Below are 24508 nucleotides of genomic sequence, written 5' to 3'. Positions count from 1 at the left end.
CTGGTCAAGGATCCAAAATTATTTATCATTTCACTTCATTTCTTGTTGGTGCAGGATTTATCTCCACCGCAAAGTTTATTTCCTTTTGAGGAGAGTAGGCATTATCTGTGTTAATTTTCAGTACCTTCTGAGACTTACACAGGTAAGCAATCATGTTCCATTGATTCCTATTATCATAAGCCTAATTTATATATTATGTATATATGCATATATGCATATGTATATCAGTTCTCTTCCACAATAATTTGTTGGAAAAGACACACAAACACGCACTCACACAAACATATAGAAGGTGAGTTGTGAATGTGTGTGTAACATACATGCACATACGTATATATATATTTTTTATCCCAGAAACATTAATAAAAATGTTTTCAAGGTGTCTCATACTTTCCAAAGAGGTCACGATAAAGATCGAGCCCATTCATCAAAATAGTATAGATTTAATTCTCTGTTAAGTAATTCAACAGCTATACTATAAAGATAGATATGTTGTATACACACATAAAATATGCACATTCATGATTATTTTAATTATATGGCAACTGAAGTAATTAATTTGTTCAAGAACTATTTATTCAACTGGTGGACCATAAGGAATAACATGGAGGACATTGGGAGATGGAGAGGAGAAGTGAGTTGGAGGAAATCGGAGGGGGAGACAAACCATGAGAGACTGTGGACTCTGAGAAACAAACTGAGGGTTTTGCAGCGGGGGGGGGGGGGGGAGAAGGGGGTTAGGTGAGCCTGATGGTGGGTATTACGGAGGACTCGTATAACATGGAACATTGGGTGTGGTGCATAAACAATGAATTTTGGAACACTAAAGAAAAAGAAATTTTAAAAAAGAACTATTTATTTAGTGCCCAACATATATAATTTGATAATGCTTTCTCTGGATTTATGTTAATGCTCATAAACCTATTTAGGGAAATTTATTTGGTCTATTTTAAAGTCAATAGACTACATTCCTATTTTTTAAATGTATGAAAGAGCTATTCATTCACATTTCCTAATTCATGTCCAAGAGTAGTATATTGAACGCAAGTATCCTAGTTTGTCAAACAAACTGAAATTACTTACTTTCACTAGAAAGAGCCTGCAAGGGTGCTTACCATGTAGGGGGAGCAGCAGGAGGGGCATCGGAAAGGAGACAGATTGTTATGCATACAGTTACAAAAGCAAAGTAGCTCCTGTCACCCATCTCACGTTTCATTTTTCCTTAAAGACATCTATTTGCATGCTCCTTATTTTTTATCTTACAGTTGATGGAGCTTTAATTATGTGGTACGCTTTCCTATCAATTCCAATTTATAGCTGTTTTAAAATCATTCCCAGGTGTCAGATTGAATCATTTGCTTCTCTTTTAATGTTTAGAGCAGATAAATGCTTCTTCCTGGTGAGTATGCTCTTAGTTTGGTTATCGACTTAAACACAAAGGCAGGAATGCAAGGAGGAGCTGCCATTTCTGTATCACATAGGGGAAGTTGCATTTAGAAGTACAACCTAAAAGGTAATATTGCAAAGATTTCCCAAGGACTGGGCAAAAATACACAGTAAGTGCTCTTTGAGACCATTATTGACAACCTCACACAACACCTGAATTTTCACTACTAAAGATTTCAAACAATTTCAATGTATTTCTGGTTTTCTAGGATTCAAGACTAAACATTTCAGGTCACTTATTTTACCAAAATTTTGATCAATAGGACCTTTGCACTTGAATACTGAAGACACCGCAGATTTGTGTACTAGAATTAGAAATAATTGACGGCTCGATGTGAGAACCTTTGAAGGTAAGACATAGACAGGCAAAGTAAGAGCTGTGACAAGGTGACATCCTTAGAAACCACAGAAGAGGTGCCAGGAAACATTAGGAGGGAGATAAGGGCAAACTCGGGTTTTGAGCTTGGCAACAAAGAGCTGCTGTTTTGTTTTGTTGATAAAAAACAATAAGGTTCAAAGACATATAATTTATCTTTTTCCTCTGTTCCCTGCCCTTGTTTCTATTCACATTTACATAAGAACTCTCTACATTCCCAGCATTGTGATTAAAAAAAAAAAAGCACCACATATATGAATCAACAAAATAATTTAACATTAGTTTAATTTTTTTTATTTGCTTTGTGTGTAATCTTATTGTAACATCTCTATGCTGCAAAATAATCTCAAACAATACTTGCTTTAAGAAAAATGACACAATTATGCACGTTTATAAACCATTCCATTGTATAATGTTTAAAAGATGTTTTTTAATGAGCTTAACAGGAAGAAATTAAAAACAAGATAAAGCTCCTTGGAGGAAACTGCACAGTAGTTAAGGAAATTATGCAATGCTAAATGGGCATTTAGGAGAAAGGAGAGGAGAGCTGAAAGTCACACTGGAGACTGACAAAGGAATGAGGCTTTGCAACCGAAGATCCTCACCAGAGGAAAGACAGAAACCTAAATTTGTGAGCGCTGGAGACGTGATCACCAACTTCGCTTTGGGCATTGAAGTTAAATTAGAGCAAAACGAGATGCTGGGTGATGTCTTAGTTTCCTGTTCATTGAGGAAAGCCACAGGACAAAGCTTTTAGAGAAGCTGCCATTCATAACCAAAGGGTAGGAAATCCATCTTGATACATATCTTGGAAACTGTCTCTAAGGTAACTGACATCTCTAGATGCGCACAATTGCAATGTATAGAAACGAGAACGTATATAGGATTTGGGGAGGTTAAGATAAACTTAAATTAGTCATTCATAAACAGATTACATTGTATCAGATACTCCCTCTGTTTGCAATGTGTTTCCCAGAAGGCATAATAAAATTCTGTAACAGCTAAACATATTTGCACAGCTAGTGTGTATCTAAGTATTTATATCTGTACCTATTAAGGGGTATTTTTCAGCTTCGCTCTGGAGGATCCAAAGGAACTTTGAATCCCGTTTTGCAAAATGCCAAGTAGCTTAGTCTAAGGCAACTTTCCATGGAACAACAGGAGAGTTTCAAATTAATTTTTGTATACTTTCCATGCACATTATTTCTCTGAAGGATTTATATATTTCAGCACACCAAGAACACTGTGCACTGTCTATGGCCATACCACCCTGGACACGCCCGATCTCGTCTGGAATATTGTGCATTTCCCCAGTTCCGTCACTCTAAACATTGAGCTTAGCTGAGATCACACATGTCTGTTTTCACTTGTATGTCAGGTGCCTGTACCTCAGATCCGCATTATCTCACTACTCCTAGAGATTTAAAACCTACTGTCTTTCCACAGGTATCGTAATTCAAAATGTTCAATTCAAAATGAAATCGCTCTCTCCAAACAAGTTCTTCTGGTAGAAAGCTAGAAAACAGCTTTTTCCTTTGCTCTCCTCTCTCCCTCAGACCTTTTATCGACCTAATTACTAAGTCCTGTGGCTTGCCCACCTAGATAGATCTCTAATCCCTCCTCTCTCGGCATTGGTTCAGACCCTCATCCACGCTTGCTTCTGTGATCCAAGCAGTGAGCTTAATTGCTACCAGAATAATTAGCCAAAAAGAAGAACTGTGCCTGGGGCTCTCCAAAAATATTCCTTCAGATAATATGTATGGCATTTTTATTTTCATATCCATCCCTTTTCCTGATGCTAACCTTGCCTTCTCATCTCGCCATCCCCGCTGCTAACCCTGGGGTCCAGCCACACCAAATGTACTCATTTCCCTGATAACGACCTTTTTTCTTCTTGTCCTTTCTAATGAAAATGCCCTCCCCTCAATGCCTCTTGTTTTTCCATCTGGAAAACTCCTAAATAATTGTCTCTTTCCTGATCCACTTACATCTAAAGAAATCATCATTTTATGATTTAGACTGGAATTGGCAATTATAGCATGAATCTCACTGCGTCGTTCTCCAATTATGTGTGTGCACATGACATACATGAACACATACTTGTGTATATATACTTACACTCATGCATATGTATATACACATAATCTGTATCTACCGGGAAAGCAAGAAGAGAAGTGAAGAAGACAATGGGTGTGAGAGAAACTACAATGTAACAAACAAGGGTGTGTGTGTGTGTGTGTGTGTGTGTGTGAGAGTGAAGGGAAAGAGAGAATTTGTGTCTATACAACCTTTCAAAATACAAACAATTTATGGATGTATCCTGTATCTCATATCCCTCTTTATTCCTTTATTAATATTTCCTAGTATAGTTCCTGCTCACACTAGAGAGCTTCAGTCGGTGTTTTATAAATCAAGGAATGCTTTTATAACATAATTTCTTTGTAATCTTATAAACTATAGATATTAGGGCCATGGGGAAGAATCCTACAAATATTTTGGTGGTCCCAGTAAAAACCACAGGTATATCTAACCAATATAAATTACAGAACAGTGCTTTTGAATATATTCAATTTTTTTTAGACAATAAAAAAGGGGAAAAGAAGCATTTTCAATTTCATTCCTTCTTTCTCATGCTAGAGCATCTTCCTTGGGACATACCTGACTCTTGCTCTAGTTGAAATGCGCTTGATAATTTTAAAATATGCAGATCAGCCCGAGGCCTACATTACCTTGGAATCCCCAGTGGAGGAGAGGTTGACTCTATTTACAAAGCGAAAATCAGCACTTATTAAATCAAATCTCTCTTGTACGAGGCAGGAATTATGGTAGTCTCACAGCTCACTGAATGTACGGGCCTTAAATCCCTAAGTATATCATATAGACGTTTCCTTGAAAGACCTTGTCTCATGCAAACTTGTTTATTTATCTGTCCTAGGAGTAGAAGGATCCCAGCAAAAAGTCAGTCATGTGTGGTCCCTGAGTATTGCAAATACACCAATCAATAAGGGTTTCATTTCCCTGTTTGTGTAAAATGCATAGACATTTTAAGAATTTAGTATACCCTATCTAAAGTTGTCTGTATAATCTATATCTAAGTAGCGAATCATGGAATTAATGAAAAGCAAAATGCTCCAGGGAAGATAAAGAGAATCTTTGAAGTACCAACTTCTTTCTTGGTGTAGTGGTTTTTGAACCAAAGAAGCTCGATCCCCAGTCTGACTTTTATTTCTCAGTTGTAGAACTTTGAACAAGTAACTTAAGTTGATATGTTTCTGTTTTTATTTTTAAACTAATAAAATGGCATCGGCAATTATATTGTTATTATAATTACAAAAATGGGAAATTTTAATGAATTAATATTTGTATTATATTTTATAGTGTTTAGTAAATGCTGTAATACTGTGTCTATTACTATTATTTTTACAATGCTGCTTTATTTTATTTAAATTTAGGCAAACCAGATAACCCATATTTATGTAATTTAATAGGCTAAATAAGGTTAGTGGCTAATATAGGTTATTCAGATAAAACACGCAAATATACATGTGAAATCTTCCTGTAGACTCAGTGATTCTGGAATTGTTTACTATTGCTTCTAAATTGGGTATAGTTATGTATAATCTTTAGATACATTTTGATGGGAATATAAAGAGATAGTATTAAAATAGTCAGAAAATTAGAGTCTCATTATGTTTATTTGCACACCCAAAGTGTCCCATTACCTATAATTTATCTTCATAGAAACTGTCCTATAAAGGGGAAAATCTCTGTTAATTTTCAGAACTAATAACCTGATGAAGGACTGATTTTTGTTACTATTCTTAACAATTCATGGCAAAAATATCATAGATAGCAATGAATTCACTTGGGATAGCTCTGGAAAATTATATAATAAATATTATGTCAAGTTCTCATATATTTGATGATTATCTACATACATAATGTCCCTAAACTTATCTTAAGAGAGTCAATGATAAATAAACACAAATAAAGCTATCACTCAGTTTGCTTGCCTTTTATAAATCCCTCCCCCCATAAAGTCTCAGCTTAGCTGACATTACATAAATATACAACTACTGCTCCCTCACTCCTCCTCACTGTCCACCTAAGCTTGGTGCAAACATGTCTGTGACTCAATACTGAGTAGAAGAGGGGCATGTTTCGGTGACAGTTGGTTTTCTCAGGAGCCCATACTCACAGTTAAGATGATGAGAAAATAATCTACTCTCTCTGTCTTTCGTTTGTGATAGGATGTGTGGGAAATCATCTAAATGTGAGTAAAGAGCTGTGGTCTTGAACTGTGCCCTTGAGCCGGCTCATTTGTGGTTTGGAGCTTCTTGCCTGGATATCAGATATTTAGCTTCCTTCCTTCTTCTTGAATCCCAATAAAATATCGCCCATTAAAAAACTAGAGCCAAGACCTAGGTACCAGCTTGCAGGATAGGACCCTGGCCATCCGCATAAGTGCTTTTGTAAGTACTTTTTCTCTAAGCCTGGATCTTCCTTCTTGATGTCTCTTTCGTTGTTTTTAATGGATTTGAGAGTCTTATCCGACAGCATTCTCTGCTCTATTAAGGCAAAGTTGGTGGGACCAGCCTGGCCTCTGCAGATCAGATATTCCTTAATCACTTACTCTGGTGGGGATGAAAGTCAGTTATCATAACATTTTCCAAGAGATGCTTAAAGAAAACAAAACAGGGCACCTGGGTGGCTCAACCAGTTAAGTGTCCAACTCTTGGTTTCAGCCGCAGTCATGATAGGGTCATGATCTCAGGGTCAGAGATCCTGCCTCCCCTGCCCCAGGTAAGGTTCTGCCCTCACGGGGGAGTCTATAGAGATTCTGTCTCCCTCTCCCTCTGCTCCTCTCCCTGCTCATTCTCACTCTCCCTCTCTTTCTCTCTCTCTCAAATACATAAATAAATCTTTAAAAAACAAATAAGCCATTGGACACAAATCTCATCCCAGTCGTTTTTGCCAAGCCCAACGGTGATCAAGTTTCAGCAACTTAATCTTTTCATAGACCTGTTCCATGAAGCCTATTTTTTTCCCATTTTAGGGGAAGAAGAAAGGAGATGGGGCGAAAGGCACTCAACTATTCAAGCAGGATACCAGGAGCTCAGATAGCAGGTGAGGAAGTGTGACATTCTCTGTGTTAGCATGGTGACACAGCAACACTCAAGGACCTCTGAACATTTGACTGGTTGACCAGTGGGAAAAAGGCGCTCTGGAGTCCGTGTTCACGTGAGTATTTATTTGTTCTTATGAGGCAAGCACATTTGTTTTGTTGTGGCCAGGGAGGTTATAGGTCTTAAGGTGTTTCTATTGAATCTTTGGCCACAAAAGAACAGCAGCACAGCAGCAGAGACAGGAAAATAGTAAGATCAGAAATATTAGATATACTCCTGGAGAAGGAAAAGGGAAGGGGAGGAAATACACTTTTATCAAGAACCTATTATATATTGCCTTTACTACTGAAGACGTTTTACATATGTGACCTTATTTCTTAACTGTGACACTCTCAGTATTGTACAGACCTAAGGTCTAGAAAAGCTAAATTGCCTAATTTTATGCATTTTCAGTTTCTGAAATTATGCAGGACACCTTAGACAAGCCCCCCACAACACAATCCCCCCTAAAAGAGTACCCCTGCCATTCTCTAACCCCTTAACTGCTCTATGTTCCTCACAGCACTTGCCACACCACCAGCCCTCACATTATATTCATGTCCTTATCACTTTATTGTCTATACCTTCAACCAGGAGCTCAGGTCTCTCGTCCACCATTGTAGCCTAATTCCCACTCAGGGGCTGGCGGAAAGGAGGCGTTCAGAAATTACCTACTAAGTCACCCTTAATTCAAGATGTTTTTCTAACTACTACAATATATTCTTTTTCTATTTTATTTTCTTGTTCATCTTAGCTTCTTAAAGTATAGGCGTTATTTCTTCAATCCTTTTTCCTGCTTTTCTTTTATTCCTCAACTCAATATCCTCCAGTTTCTTCCAAATGATTGCAACTAAAACCAATTGGGAAAGATTATCCACGATTATTCCCATTATGTAAATTCCAATAGCTGCTTTCCTGTGCTCATTTAATTGGACTTCTTGGAAACAACTGTCACTTTTGTCCTTCCCATTCTATTTTTCTGTGGGCTTTTTCGCATTAAGTTACAAAATACATAAAAATAAAAAATACAGAAAAGCAAACATTAAAACCATCTTCTATTTCATCATCAAAAAACTCCACAAACACATTGAAGCATTTATCTTTTTTTTTTCCCCCCGAGCAGAATATGCACTTTCATAAATTGGAAATTTGCTGATTTCCAACTTTGTGAATTCTTCTTGCCCTCTCTTTATGGCATTCAGAAGTTTTAAGTAGTAGTTTTAAGAAAATAATTAAATCAAAAGGTAAGTTCTCCAAGGGCTCCTGAGTGGCTCAGCCAGTTAAGCATCTGATTCTTGGTTTAGGCCTAGGTCATAATCTTGGGGTCCTGGGATCGAGCCTCACATTGGGCTCTACAGTCAATGTGGAGTTTGCTTGAGGTTCTTTCTTTTCCTCTGCTCCTCCCCCTGCCTGTGCTCTCTCTCTCTCCCTCCCTAAAATAAACAAACCTTTTAAAAAAAAGAGAGGTTAAAAAAAAACCCTCCAGAAAACCTTCCACTGTAAATGATGCACTCAGACCCTCGCCCCCCTATTTGGATAAGTGCTGCTCTTGTGTTCACCTATTGCATTCTCTGTAAGCTTCCTTTATCACTCATGATTTTCTATTGAAATATTCTCTCCCATTAGACAATAAGCCAGTCATAATCAGGAATCAAGACATTAATCTTGATGTGCTAAGGTGCAAACACAGTGCTTACCAGTAGAAGGTAAGCAATAGATTTTTTTCTTTACTTACTGTTTTAAAAATAAATTATGTCACTTGAAGTAATCCAGGACTATGAAACAATGTCAACAAAGGTATTTTTTTGAGAGTGAAAAATACAAGTTAGTATCTAGAGCAAAACAGCAGAAAATGCTTTTGGGACTTCAGTTTTCAGGTGTTCCCTAAGCTTCTAACGCATTGTCTCACTTTTGGAATCATACTAAAGGTGGGTGCCCATGTTATATTAACATCAGCTGTCCATTCACCTCTAAAAGCACAAAATCGTGATGATAACTTACATCAGGCAGTCCTGACCTAAGTTTGTTAATACCAGTAAAAATCTACCATTGTCAAAGTCCCCGTGAGTATAGAGCTCTTCGATCTAATCCCCACCAACCTCCTGTTGTTTGGAGGTTCAGCCAAAACGTCTTTAGTTCTTGATATTCATCTCTCAATATCTAATCTTAGCATTTCTCACATGCCATTACCTCTACTTGGTGGATTTTCCCATCTCTTTCTATGGCTGGGTCTATTTCATCTTGCCATGTTTGGATAAAATATTACCTCTTGAAAAGACCTTCCCTTTTTCTTCCCTTGGCACACACAGGTTCGTCTTTTTATCCATGACTGAGCCAAGACCTTGTATGTACATATTGTTTTTACTTATGTCTGATCTGCCTCCCCTACTGTAATGAAAGGTCATAGTGACAAAAACCAGGACTTTCGTTTCTTTTCTTTTTTTTTTTTTTCTTGGCGAAATTCATATATCTCATTTTTTTTAATTAATTTTTTATTTTTTATAAACATATATTTTTAGTCCCCAGGGGTACAGGTCTGTGAATCACCAGGTTTACACACTTCACAGCACTCACCAAAGCACATACCCTCCCCAATGTCCATAATCCCACCCCCTTCTCCCAAACCCCCTCCCCCCAGCAACCCTCAGTTTGTTTTGTGAGATTAAGAGTCACTTATGGTTTGTCTCCCTCCCAATCCCATCTTGTTTCATTGATTCTTCTCCTACCCACTTAAGCCATATATCTCATTTTTATAATAGTGTTTGGTACAAGCATGTTTTTAATAAATATTTTTAGGTAAATGAATTCATGATTTCACTTGAACAGATCCTCATGTAACATATCAAAGTTTCCCAACCACAGCACTATTGACATTTTGGGCCAAGTTATTCTTTCTCATGTGAGTTGTGGGGATGTTTAGTAGCATTCCTATCTTCTACCCAGTAGATGTTAGGAGTAGTCACTAGTTGAGACAAGCAAAAATGTCTCAAGACATTGCTAAATGTTCTCTGGGTGGCAAAATTGTCCCTGACCGAAAATGACTGCTACAGAGCCAGACAATAAAATAAGGTCAACAATGAGGCAGGACATCTGAGTTTCTGCCTCTAGCTGTTGTTCCAAATGACTGAGATTTTTATCTTCCACAGCATTTTATCTTCCACAGCATTCTGGGAAATGTTGAATTTGGATCAGCCAATCTACATGGAAACTTAAGTTCTGAGGCTACTTTTATGATATTGACTAACAATAGTAATAGAGCAGCACTTGCACAAATCAACATTACTGAACCCATAAACACACTAGTGCCAGCCACTGAGCCAAGTGCTTCATAGATGTCAAGTGATTTAGTCTTACACTCTTCCATGGAGTGTGCACTGCTATCCAGGTTTACTGAATGGCATTGAAAAGCAGAGGGTTCAATTGAACTGACCAATGCGAGAAAGCTACTAAGTGAAGAGGACAGCACTGGAACTCATGCAGAATGACCCCACCGTCTGCTCCGTCAATGTCCTATCATATGGCCGCCACTAGTCAAGCTACTCACCCTCGTGAAGCTATTGACAGGAAATGGGGGTAGTCTGAACTGAGACTCGATCCAACTAGAAAATACTTGATGTCAGTGGGTATTTCAAAGATTTATGGGGAATAAAAGGTTATTAAAATATCCTAATAGGTGTCATATTGATATGTAGAAAGGACAATATTGCTAAAGAAAATATATGGTTAAAATACATATCTTCTGCTTCTTTTAACTTTTTTATATGGCTGATAAAAAATAATAATTACATACATGGCATGCACTTTTTTGGTTTACATTGTATTTCTATTAGGCAGCACTGGTTTGTTGTCCTTATCATTTCCACTCTGAATCTCCTTCACCTTTTCCATATGTTGGGTATAATAATAATAATAATAATAACAACAAGGAGTCTATATAGGTTAGTACTGAGTTCTCAATGTTATCCTGCATATGGTCTTCATAAACTGTGGAACTCTCTCCAGACACTGTTTTATTTATTTATTTTTTATTTTTTTAAGATTTCATTTATTTATTTGACAGAGAGAGATCACAAGTAGGCAGAGAGGCAGGCAGAGAGAGAGAGAGAGAGGAGGAAGCAGGCTCTCCGCCAAGCAGACAGCCCGATGCAGGACTCGATCCCAGGACCCTGATATCGTGACCTGGGCTGAAGGTAGAGGCATAACCCACTGAGTCACCCGGGTGTCCTGGTTTTTTTAATAAAATGATTAGAAATTAAAAACTAGTTCTCTGGATGTTAGACTACCAGGTAACATTCTAATTGTGATGAGTGAGTGTTCCCAATAGTAAGGTATGGATGCAAATATTCATAGCAGAAAAGATAATTGAGAAAATAAAAATCCACAAATTATGTTTCTGTCTATAATTAAAAAATAATGAGACAAGATACAAGGTACTCTAAAATCCTTCTGAATGTACCGTACTGTACATCTGGAGTTGGACATGGATTTCAACCCACTTCTTTCATTACTTATAGTTTGGCCTTAACATCTATAGCCTTGGTTTCCTCATTTCTAAAATGGAGATCATAACACCGAGCTGAATGAGTTATTGGGATTAAATACAATAGGTCAATAAATAACTTGGTACAATGTCTCCCAAAAAATGTTATTCAGAAAATAGGTTATGTTGCTGCTTCCTTTTATTATCATTATATTACTATTATTATTATTATTAATACCAGAGCTACGACTATTATAATTATGTCAGGGCTTGTGTAATGTTCCTATCATCTATCAATCATAAATTCTGAGTTCACAAAAGTAAAGGAAATAATTTTGAAATGAATTAATAAAAGTATTATAGTATATGAAATAATATATAATTAATTTTCATTGGACATTATTATTTTTTAAATATTTAATTTTGCTTTTATTAGAGTTATTAATTTGCTTAATTGGATGAGCCATTTTTAGATAAGCTGCATTTTTGATACATGGGTATATATGTTCCTGAGCATTTAAAATATAATACTGCTCTTAATGGTCATTTATTATTGACAAAGTACTTTTTTGAGAAAAACCTTTGATTATTGTGAATAATGAGATTAATTGGTTATGGTTCATTCTCCTGGTAATAAATTCATGCTAAGAGGTGGTCAGAAATATACGCACAATGTGAAATTTGAATTTTAATGCAACTAAGCATGAGATTTATTAGTCTTGATTAATCCTAGTCTTGAGATTTATTCTAAAAGAACTATTAAGGATTATTATTGGTTTTCTTTTCCCTGCCCACGCTACAGGTAATCTGGAGCTATAATCTGGTTATTTGAAAAGAGCACAAATGAATACTCTACTCTGTGTTTTGGGGCCAACCACCAAAATAGCAGACCTAATGGACATATAACTTAATATCTAACAAAAGGATCATCACAAATAATAAGCAAAAAATTAGTGTGCTCAAAAACATTCCATATGAATTTTATAATTTATCTACACACATGATTTTAAACAATTCAATTGAAATTATTATTATTAATTATTAATTAATTACACTTAATTATTAATTATTAATAATTGAAATTAGATAAAAATAGCATAGAAGAGAGGTAAAATGCTTTTAAACAGTCAAAATAACCCTAATTTCTTCTGCTTTGTAGTCTTTAGTATAAAAATATAAATATCACAAAAAAGCTACATTTTAGTATGATATCACAAAAGTATTTAAGCTAAAACCAAACTAAAATTGAAGGATCAATTTAGAAGTTAATACACAGCAAATGTTAAAACTTAAAGACTTATAACCTATTACAGCCTTTATATTATGCTACATTTCTAACAACATAAAATTCTGCCCTGAAGTGTAGGACCTTTCAGGTTAGTAGGAAATTGTCTGATTCTTGGGAGTGAGAGATCCTCTACTCCCAAGGATCTGAGATCCAACATCACCTTCTCTGGTTGCGTATTTACCAAATTTGTATAAAAAGGGAGAATAAATACATATATTATATGGTCAGAAGCTAATGGTTCTTAAATATTGTTGATCTCTAAGGGGTGCCTGGGTGGCTCAGTGGGTTAATGCCTCTGCCTTCAGCTCAGGTCATGATCCCGGGGTCCTGGGATCAAGCCCCACATCAGGCTTTCTGCTCAGCAGGAGTCTGCTTTCCTTTCTCTCTGCCTGCCTCTCTGCCTAATTGTGATCTCCGTCTGTCAAATAAATAAAATCTTAAAAAAAAAAAAATTGTTGATCTCCATTGAGAATTTGAAGGGTTCATTTTATAACAAAAATAGATCTAAATAGAAAACAGTAACACTGAATAGATTCAGTGTTTTATAACTAAATATGTCAGGAATACAAAATGTTTCAATATTTAAAAAAAAAAAGTCTTAGTATCATTACCATTCCAAACACAGAAATAGTAACTTCAAGTCTGACCCACTGATATTAAATACAAGTCTGATTAGTTTGTTAAGTTCTGGCTTATATAGCCATTTCTGGCCGAGTCTTCATATTACGACAAATTAGACATTTTATTGAAAAATTTTACCCTCAGGTTAGACTCTTTCTTATTAAATTCTAAGCAGAAATAAACACATTCATAGTAGAAGTATGGCTTTGTTAAAAAAAACAACAACAACACATTATTTCCTTTTACTAACTAGAAGAAATAGTTCTTGGATTACAGTCATAGATGCGGGTTTTGTGATCACAGATCCCCTGCTTCCAAATGAAATATGTCTGAAATGTTTAATTTTTATATTTTAGTAACATATGCTGAATTCATCAGCATATACACTTTTCCTTCACATTTGTAGCCCATTTTCAATGCTTTTAAAATTACATGATTGACAATTGCTTTTTACTTTCTCTTCTCAGTTCAAAGCTTTTGCCCTGTGGAAAGACCATGAAAGGCAGCTTACTCTGGAGGAAGCGAGGCGGATTGTCATTTACATCTGTCAGTGTGATGTTCACCGTGGTAGTCCCCGATAAACCTCCCATCTGGCCGCCCATATCTTTGGCCTGGATTACCACTTGATATTGCTCCCTGTTTTCTCTGTTCATGTTTGGTAAAGCAGTCCTGATGATACCTTGAAGAAAATATAAAGAACTTTTGTTATCATCATTAAAATCTCAGCTAGTAGCTGACTAAGACCACAAATTATTGCAAACGTGGTCCAATATAAATATTTTACCCTTTGTGTGTGTGTGTGTGTGTGTGTGTGTGTTTTCTATTACCTGAAGACGGCCATAGGTACTATATAGTGACCTAAACCCATAGATTAAGAAACATAAAAACAGGTATATTTTCATCACCTCAATCATTCAACTTCGAATTCTTAAATCTTTAATTGTGGCATCATCACTCTTCAGTAAGCATTACAGTTAATGTTTTGTTCTTATTTTCCCACCTTTTTTCTACTTATAAAGATCACAAAGATTTAAATTAACAAGCACTGATTCATGGTTCCTGACCTGTTTCAGGCTCCACAGAGAAATATGGCTGCCCTTGAAGGATGCTGTAAATGACTCTGGCGCTGTTCCCATAGGAAGGGTCATCGGCATCTGTAGCTGTGACTTGCACCACAGAAGTACCTGAAGTATCCAAACTCAGCTTAGTTCTGCACAGTACCAGAAGGAGGAGCAAAAGCACTGGTTTTCATGGAAGACTCAAATGATTTTGGCTTTAATAATGACCTCTTAAAGAAATATTTATGTATAATTGACATGAAAATCATGTTTATACTGTTATTACAGGAAAACTGTGAATTCAGCTACAGAGTTAGCCAACAGGTATATTTTCATGCATGCATGGATAATGCTACAATATATCAGATTATAATAAATGCAGTTACTTTACAAATGCTAAGGTTTGATATTTAAATTCATTTTCACATAATAGATTTGTTTAGTGTAAAGGGCATATCTGATCACAAGGGAGTAGGTGTGCTCCTCTTTCCTCCTCTCCACTAATTAACTATAAAAATAATTAACATCTGCTCTAGAATACAATTTTATGAATAGATTAAATTCTAAATTTAGAAACAATCCAAGATGATCCCAAGTTCCATGAACTATTAAAAGCTATTTAATAAAGTTCAAGAAATATAAAAAGGCTTTACAATAAAGCAATTGCCAAAGTCCCTGGGATTTAGTGAAGTAAATATTAAATAATAATCCCAGAACAATGCTTTTGAGAAATGCAGGGTTGAAAATGTGCTGCTGCAACTGTTAAAAGAAAAGTATCAGAATTATTTCATCGGTTTATATGACCTCTCCCACATTTGAGAAATGAATCTATTCTACTAAGTCTAAATATACGTCTCTAAAAAGATGTTATCATTGTTTCCTGATATTTACTCTTTTTGTCAATCTCTATTTAATAAAAAAAAAAAACAGTCTGAACTTTTTTTGCTTACAAATACAACTTTCATTTATTTCCAATAAAAAAGAAAATTCCATTATCTTGAATGTTATACTCACAGGTTTTTCACGCCTTCTGTTTTACAGATTCTACAACCTAATTTTTTAAATTCTGTATCAGTAGGTGATTGTGGAATTTCAATTGGGTTATTTGAATAACAGATTTATATCAGCAGAGTTTTATATATAATGGTTATAATTAAAAGATGTTTCAAAATACTTAATATGAAAGAATCAGATAATCTAATCAATTCCACCTTTTGTATTATCTAGATAACAAATTCTTTAGATAAATTATAACTAGGCTATGGATGCAAAGACTTTACAGCTATAGTGTTCTGAATGTTTGTATTTGAGGTCAGATTTTTATATAGCTGCTATACAAATCTCTGTTACAAAGATATATTTCCATAGTTTTTTTACTGAAGTTCAGTGATATTTTCTTGGGTTTTTGAGGGAAGTATCTACTTATTTGTAGAGACTTACAAGTCCATAGCATGTAAGAAATTATTAATCTTTTTTTCTGACTCGTTTTCTACATGAGGAAATTAAGTAAGTACTTTTGGAGGGAATCAAAGAAAATGTCAATTGACTGATTATAGTATTTTAAGAATTTCTTGATAATCATTTTTTATACTTCTAGGATACCATGATAAATTTTATAAATGAACTTACCCACAACGGACATTTCTGGAACACTAGCTGTATAAATTTCTTCTGGGAACGTAGGCTCATTGTCATTGATATCATGGATTTTGATCACAAACTCAGACTCTGGTTCTACTGGTCTCAAAGTTCTTCTGTTAATAGCTTGTGCACGCAGAGTATAAAAGGCCTTTTCTTCCCTATCAATTCTTCTTGTGGCATGAATGTCACCTGTTTTTTCATCAATAATAAAAAGAGTACCTGCTCCATCTCCAGATAAAATATATTTGAGTGATCCATCTCCTTTATCTTGGTCTGAATGAAGCTAGGGGAAATAAAAAAGAGCACATCCATGATAATGTCTAAAGGTACATAATGCTGAAAGAATTCAGTCTCTCGTGTCCCATCACTGAATAATGGGGTCAGTTATCTTAGTTCCTGAAATGAGAGTTGAATCAGTATGAACACACTCATCCATATATCTTAAACAATGAGACTAGCATCTCACATATCAGTATGATTTTTACTCTAAATGGGAAAAAGTAATAAAAATAAACACAGTTCCCTTCTTTGCTTTGCTTGGTAAATAACCATTTTCATAGGCAATTAACTCCTGACAAAGACGTATGTCATCAGTCTTGACATGCTTGTGTAAACATTTCTTCTCTCATCTCTTTCGGTGAGTGAAAAATTCTTTTACTTTCATATTTTGAGGAAATTCTAATAAACTTGTTATTGCATTTCCATTGGAGAATTAGTGATGTCTTAGCTGTAAGACAGGCAAAGTTGTAAGAGACATAGCTCCTATGTTAGAAACACTGTGTATTAATTTTTGGTTCACACGGGCACACACACACCACAAAAAAGATGGCCCCACAGATAAATCTGGGACTCAGGGAAAGAGTACAAAGAGATGTCTATATTTTAAAATTATAAATCAAATTAACAAATTCTACAGTAAAATGTGCTTTATATAGGCTCCTATTTACCTTGTGAAGTCTAACTTCTTAATAACCTTAAGCAAGTTTTGTATAGGAAAAAGGAAATGCAAAGCATGTCGATTTCTTGCCCTTTGCCTATGCCCACAAGACTAATCTTCCAGAATTCACTCGTCACGTCAAGGAGTTTTACAAGCATTCATGTGGACACCTCAGCCCAGTGTGTCACCCATCCCAGTGCAAATGCTACCCAGGATTCCATGTTTTCATGGTCAAATTCTATCTATGTTGTATTTTAACAGATGTTCACTAGGCCTGCCCCCAGGATTAAGGATGTATATAATAGTGGGTATGTCTGGCCTTTGGGCAGATGACGTGTAGGAGAGAGCCTCCTTGGACCTAAAAGTAAGCTCAAGGATATCTGGGCAGGGAATAATGGGTCCCAAGTAACTTGGGTATGATCTGGAAATTGATGTGTAGATTCCAGACATGGATATCCCCTGCACTCCATGGAATTCTTACCCTGAACAGTGGGGATTAGGTGTTGGAGTGACAGAGCAGGGCTTTGTAACATACAAAGATTGTAAGTTTTTCTTTAATTGTACCATCCAACCAGTAAACATTTTCTATGTTGGGATCATAGTTTAGTTATTTGCAATAAGAGATTACGTCTTTAAAATTTGGGTTTTTTTAATCAGATAAGACATATGAAAACAATGTGTAGATTTTCTAAACTTCTGTAAGGCATTTATTTTAAGTTAGACATCAATGAAAAATTTTTTTAAAGAATTTATGTAAAATGTATTCATAAATCAGAATGGGCACATTATGTATAATTAAAAATTAAAGATTGAAGACAATATCCTTCAATTATACAAAAAAATACAGAATAAGATATTCATCTAAATAAGGTTTGGTGTTTTGCTTTAGATTATTTACATCAACAGACATTTTCATCTAATTGCATATAGAATTTAAAACTGATTACTTTCTATTTAATACAGAATCTTACTTCTTTATTTAAAATTTCTTTTTCTTTTTTGAAGCTTATGGCGGTGAACTTGGCTGTGGAAACATTTTTACATGAACATGAAGTTGTTTAAAATAAATACATGTTAGAAACACACAACTATGACTAAGATGTTGTATTATTAGTTATTGTTGGGTCTATAAAACCAGTCTACTCTTTAGTTAATGGTTTTTAATACTTAACATGAAGCCATCCAATTTGGATCAAACTCAATTTTTCTGATTTCTGGACAAATAACTCATTATTACAAATATAATGAGGGGCAAAAAAAAAAAAACCCACTGGATATGTTCTTTAAAGAAAAACAGAAGTCAGGTAACAAGTAGCTTTTTACTGCATTTTTAGCTATTCATAAACAACAAGATCGGGTTGAGAAACTGCAGAACTCTCTGCTTTTAGCTTAAAAGTGCTCAGAAGAAACATATGACTGTGTTGTCCAGGGAACCACGTTTAAAAAGTCACAAGATTGATGCTTTTTAGTTATTGAAAATACACATAGTTGCCAGGAAACTTTCCAATTACATGAATGTGCAACCGTGGCAATTTTCCAAATAGCAAATATAAGCACTGCATATTTCTTATTCTGTCTGGGAATCAAAATAATTCAAGAAAAGATTATTGATATTATCAATCATTTGATCAGATAACTGTGGTTTGTAGTAAACAGTCATGACTTTTATTGTCTATTCATTCAACAATTTTAATTGAGAAACGTGTGTTTATTCTCATAAGAATCAAGTACTTCTAAAAGTAAATCAACAATTCCATTCCTCTGCTATGGAAAATTCAAGTGCTGTGTGTAATAGAAATTCACAGGACATCTCTAAAGCTAGCTCACAGCAGAATGTGTGGCTTTCCTACAGTACATAACACTTAAACTACCAGATAAAGAATATGTAGAGGTTTAGACTTGGGAAATTTTTGCATTTTACAACTCATACAGAGCACTAGATGGATACAGAATGTAGATTTGGAGTGGGGAAGGATACAGAGAAAGATGGGAATCATGAAGACCAGTTCTGCTATTCTAAACAGTTAGACATACAAATTAAAAAAATCGCTAGAATGGTGAGATCTAATTATGATAAAGTTTAGTTTTGAAATATGAATCACAGCAGGATTTTTACCTTCACTTATACACAGCAAGAGAACCTTGTGTCTTATAATTGTGGAAGTTTCCATGGGATTAGAAAGTTGCACATGGGGGAACGAAATCAGAGAGATGAGGGTTAAAATCTGGGTTGTGGGGAACCAGAAATGAGTCTTAAGGAGGGCCATGTGTTATAATGAGCGCTAGGTGTTCTAGGCCAAGAAATGAAAGGATTTCTACTTCCTTATAATTAAGGGAAACAAATGAGACCTACACGTTTAAAAGTGTTGGTCTTGAAAATGAGTGTTGGGTGTTATATGCAAATAAAGAATCATGGAGCACTACATCAAAAACAAAAACTGTATAGTGACTAACATAACATAATAAAAAAAAAAGGGGGGGGGAAGCCACACGTATAATGCATTTTTCTTAAACCATGAGAGCTTGCATAAAATTTAAAACAAAACAAAACAAAACAAATGTATCTTCCTTTCTCACAGAGCACTAATACTAGAATAAGGGACCCAAATGACCACATTTGGGGGCTTACCACTGGCCTGTGTTTATTAAAATATTATTTAAATAAACATGTTTGGGAACTGGACAGGTAAAGAAACTGCAACAGATATTTACTATGAGGCAAAGAGATGTATTTCTAGACCCCCGAAACCTGGGGGCTTGAAACTGTGGTTGAAACCATCCCAAGACAAGACCTAACTCATAGCAGGTATGCTGATGATACTGATTTCTCTTCTTTTTTTCCTTCTTTTTTCTTTTAAATTAAATTAAATTTATTTATTTAACAAAGAGAGATCACAAGTAGGCAGAGAGGCAAGCAGAGAGAGAGGAGGAAGCAGGCTCCCCGCTGAGCAGAGAGCCTGACATGGGGCTCAATCCCAGGACCCTGGGATCATGACCTGAGCTGAAGGCAGAGGATGACCCCACCGAGCCACCCAGGTGCCCCATGATACTGATTTCTTAAGTTACAGAACAAGACCACTGGATAAAATTCTTGAATTCTATTCTCCAGCTTAAGTGTTCTCTCTTCTCTTTAACTTGCTCTTTATTATTTTAATTATCTCTTCTTTTGTATATTTTTCCCACCCTTACCCTGGTACAATGTCTGTGCTCCTCATTCCTTATATGCGTGATAAAATTTTATTTCACTTCTGACTCATTTACTAAGTAAGTAAAGATCAGACCAGGGTTAGTTAGTCCTTCTAATAATTGCTTTCTCATTACTCTTCTCTCTCTCTCTCTCTCTCTCTCTCTCTCTCTCTCTCTCTCTTTAAATTTGGGTGTTAAGTACCAATACTTGGATTTATTAATCCTTAATTGAACAATACCAGTTGTTTATGTTACTGAGAAATATGATTACGGATCATGTGCCAAGTATCTTACAGCATCCAATTTGAAATAACTTTTATATTGATTTGACCTTGTGCTATTTTATTATGTGAGACATTAAGTTTTCTTTAAACAGAGAAAAAAATGTCAGAATATTGTGGCTTTAGTTCCTCAGTAACACCTGTTCTCCAGTGTGAAACATTTGTGCCACAAATCTTTAAGAAGAATTTTATGTTAATACTGACCTTTTCTTTCTTGAGGAAAGCCTATTAAAAATTCACAACCTGCTGTGTTCCTTGTAAATTCACAAGCAGATAAAGGACATGGCAAGATACATGACAATTAATGAAAATAGAACAACTTGGTCCTGTGCTGCACATTTAAAAGTCATTTTCCTATTATTTAACTTTTCTATTTAGTTGTGGTTAATTATATAACCCATTTGCTTGTAGTGAGTAGCTTGCTTAATAATTAAAACTAAATAACCCATTGATTTTAAAGAAATGCTTGAACCACAAATTACTTAATGAAAGCCTGTTAATTTTGAGTGTGACAAATTTCTGATAAATTTACATTTCATGTAAAGTGTCATCTTAAGGTATTTGTCCAAAACAAAGTTTGTGACCTAATCGTGGTCTCACAACTTATCTAGTTTAAGGTCACCTTTTTTTTTTTTTTTAAGATGAAAAAACCGAGATATGGTCAGCTTTGTTTTTGTTTGTTTGTTTGTTTTATGACACAAAAGTTAAATTAAAATTATACCTCAGGACAGCTGTTATGTTGGTGGAATCTTTATCTCTCAATATTAGTTCTTTTTTTTATTTTTTAGTTCCTCACATTAAGAAATATTATCTAAAAAACTCAAAGTATCTATCTGTAAAGTACAGGAAATTTAAATAACTTATTACCAAAAGAATAATTGATAAAAGATTTTACCTTGTGCTTTCACCCTTGGCTGGAAGAAAATGCAGAACAAGCTTTAAAAAAGTAAAAAACTGCCCAGAAAACTAATTACTACTTGTTCAGAGGAATCTGTATTGCTGTATGAGATTCTTTCTCATTCAGAATATTGATATCTTTTTGGATGTTGGTAATTGTTAATATTTAGTTCCATTCCAAAAACTGGAAAAAGGCAGAAGAGAATATTTGAATTATGTTTATAAAATCATATTAGAATTATATTCATAACAGACTAGGTCTTTTTTTAAGATTGCACTTATTCATTTGAGAGAGAGAGCAAGAGGGCGGGGAGGGTGGGTTGGGGGTCAGGCAGAAGGAGAGGAAGAAGCAGACTCCATACTGAGCAGGGAGCCCAAGGCTGAGCTTGTTGCCAGGACCCTGGGATCATGACCTGAGCCAAAGGCAAACATTTAACCAACTGAGACACCCAGGCACCCCTAGACTAGTTCTTTTTTTTTTTTTTTTAAGATTTTATTTATTTTTTGAGAGACAGAGAGTGAGCAAGAGAGAGCACAAGCTAGAGGAGGGGCAGAGGGAGAGGGGGAAGCAGGCTTGCCTCTGAGTTGAGAGCCTGGGGCGGGGTGGTGGGGGGCGCTTGGTGTCGGGACTCTGGGATGGGCAGCTGTTTAACCTACTGAGCTACCCAGGCATCCCTAGAATAGTTCTTTGAAGGATACATTTTGATGAACAAGTCACAAGGTCTATACCATTCACGACGTGAGTTTAAGAATTTTTTGTGTGTGTACATTAACTTTAAAATATCAGAAAATGTTGAACAGATTTTCTAATGCACAGTGATAATTTTATGACCATTATTCTTTGAAACAGCCGATTTAGTCTATATTTGTTTAAATAAATCCAGAATGTGGCAAATATGCTGGGGTGTTCTGGCAGGATCATCATTAGCAATTTGCTCTAATTGCTCTTGTAATATAATATCAAATGGAAAATAAGATATTGAATCAAATACTACAAATTTGTATCCAATAAAAAAATAGTAGTGAAGATGGGCTAGCATCAGAAACCAGCTGAAAGCATGTTAAAGCAAGTAAACACAGTCTGGTCAGAAATAAATACATAGTTACTCATTTTGTTGAGAATGGGGAAGAAAAGGCAAGAGGAGTGGTAAATCTTGAACTGGAGGATGTGAAGCTTATGGATTAAGACTGGGCATTATTTTAATATTAATGATATAGAAAAATAAAGCCAATTTTTCTGAATCCCAACGAAACAATTTTCTCTTCAAAAATAGAAATGGAAAGGAGAAATTAAAGCTTATCAATGAAATGGATTGTAAAAAAAATTATGATAATTTTAAAATACCCCAAATATATGATTTAGATTGGCAAATACTTTTTGAACAATCTTATTCTGGGGCCAGAGGCAAGCACAGAGGATTAAATGATGGATGGATAATGATGTCTGCTTAACTTTGGGTCTGGTTAAAAAAAAAAAAAAAAAAAAGTGGTTCATTTTCCACATTTGAGAGAGTTTTCTAGAGAATGTCCTCTAAGAGGAAAATCCCCACTGGGGTCTAGAGTTAATAACTAGGGATTCCTTTTCCCATTTGTTCTTCCAAGGGTACAGCCTATCGAAAGTTGTGTGGGGTGTTTGTTGTTGTTGTTGTGTTTTGTTATTTTTGCTTATGGACCACCCTAACTGGTGAGTCTAATCTGGCATCATCCTATAGTTTTGGGGCACTCTTTGAAGCCATTAGAAATTACTCAAGAGCCTGCCACAGGTCAGATTTCTTAGCAGAGAGAGTTCTAAAATTCAAGAAGACATCAGAACTGCTGCTAACTCAAATCTTGAAACATCTCAACGTGGGTGCATTGCTTTACTAGTACTGTAAAGATACCAAGATTACACTGAAGGGATTTATTTAAGTTTTCCACAGACATAATTTTACAGGATATTATCTGCATCAGGACTTTAAATGATATGTATAATACACAGTAATCATATTATTTCTGATGCATTAGTTTATTCTTTCCAAAGAGAATTATTGGAGAATATTAGAGAATATTTTAGAGGAGGTTCATATTCTTTTTTTTTAATATTTTTATTTATTTATTCGACAGAGATCACAAGTAGGCAGAGAGACAGGCAGAGAGAGAGGAAGGGAAGCAGGCTCCCCACGGAGCAGAGAGCTTGATGTGGGGCTCAATCCCAGGACCCTAAGATCATGACCTAAACCGAAGGCAGAGGCTTTAACCCACTGAGCCACCCAGGTGCCCCAAAGAGGTTCATATTCTTTTAGAAGTCTGGCATCTTCCTGCTTATAGTTTTGAAAATTACAAAATTATGCAAGGTATCCCCTTATGGTGTGAAAATTATATGAAACATTTTACACCTCATTTTCCCCCAAAACTTGGAGAAGTCTACTTAAACACCTTGGATTTATAATATAGGAATATATATATGAATACATGTCTAAACAGTTGTTAAGGAAATGTAAAATAATTAAAACTAAGAGATTTTCATTTTCAATCAATAAGGTGAAAAGAATTTAAAGAAGAATTAATAAAGGACAATCACTTCTTTTCAGTGGACTTCATGGGCAGCTGAGAAACCTTCCTGCTTCCTTTTCACCAAAAAAGGGCTGAAAATAGGAGGTGTAAAGTAAGGAAAGGGTTAGGCATAGTTATGCATCAAATATATTTAAGTAAGTATTTCTTGAACTGGATTGAACTAATGTAAATTGAAGGAAATGATGAGAATTCTAAATGCGATATTATAAGACTTAGAAATTTTGGAGATTTTGCTACGAGGCAGTATTTGAAGCTATTGGGTTTCTAAGACTTGTAAAGGTACTTTCATCTTGAAAGCTATAGAGTAACAAGTACATGATTGGATGCCCAAAGGAGAGGGACCAGGCAGCCGCCTGCTGTCTCTAGGGACTATGGTCAAGAAAAATGAAAAGGGGTTTGGGTCTTTACATGCATTGGATTTTTGAAGCACTGTCTTAAATGAGAGTCTTAAAAAGGTTATGAGTGCTATCTTATAAAAGAAATTACATACATGTGTCTGTGTATGTGTGTAAAATACAAAAACAATGTTATACGTAGTATCAAAGAGTGCAAATATCCTCTAAGATACGACCACCGATC

General features: G+C 35.3%; 1 protein-coding gene across 1 annotated transcript in view; it reads right to left on the bottom strand.

The window, feature by feature from the left end:
- CDH10 (cadherin 10) overlaps window positions 1–24508 on the bottom strand; it is a 173986-nt gene that overhangs the window by 38594 nt on the left and 110884 nt on the right. The window contains exons 3-5 of the mRNA XM_032337712.1: window positions 16064–16358; window positions 14441–14560; window positions 13888–14055 (exon numbers count right to left, since the gene is read on the bottom strand). Coding sequence (XP_032193603.1) covers window positions 13888–14055; window positions 14441–14560; window positions 16064–16358 — 583 coding nt within the window. The remainder of the gene's footprint in view (window positions 1–13887; window positions 14056–14440; window positions 14561–16063; window positions 16359–24508) is intronic.

Source organism: Mustela erminea, chromosome 3 (assembly GCF_009829155.1).
Source record: "Mustela erminea isolate mMusErm1 chromosome 3, mMusErm1.Pri, whole genome shotgun sequence".
Lineage (NCBI taxonomy): Eukaryota > Metazoa > Chordata > Mammalia > Carnivora > Mustelidae > Mustela > Mustela erminea.
This window is presented reverse-complemented; position numbering and strand designations above follow the sequence as displayed.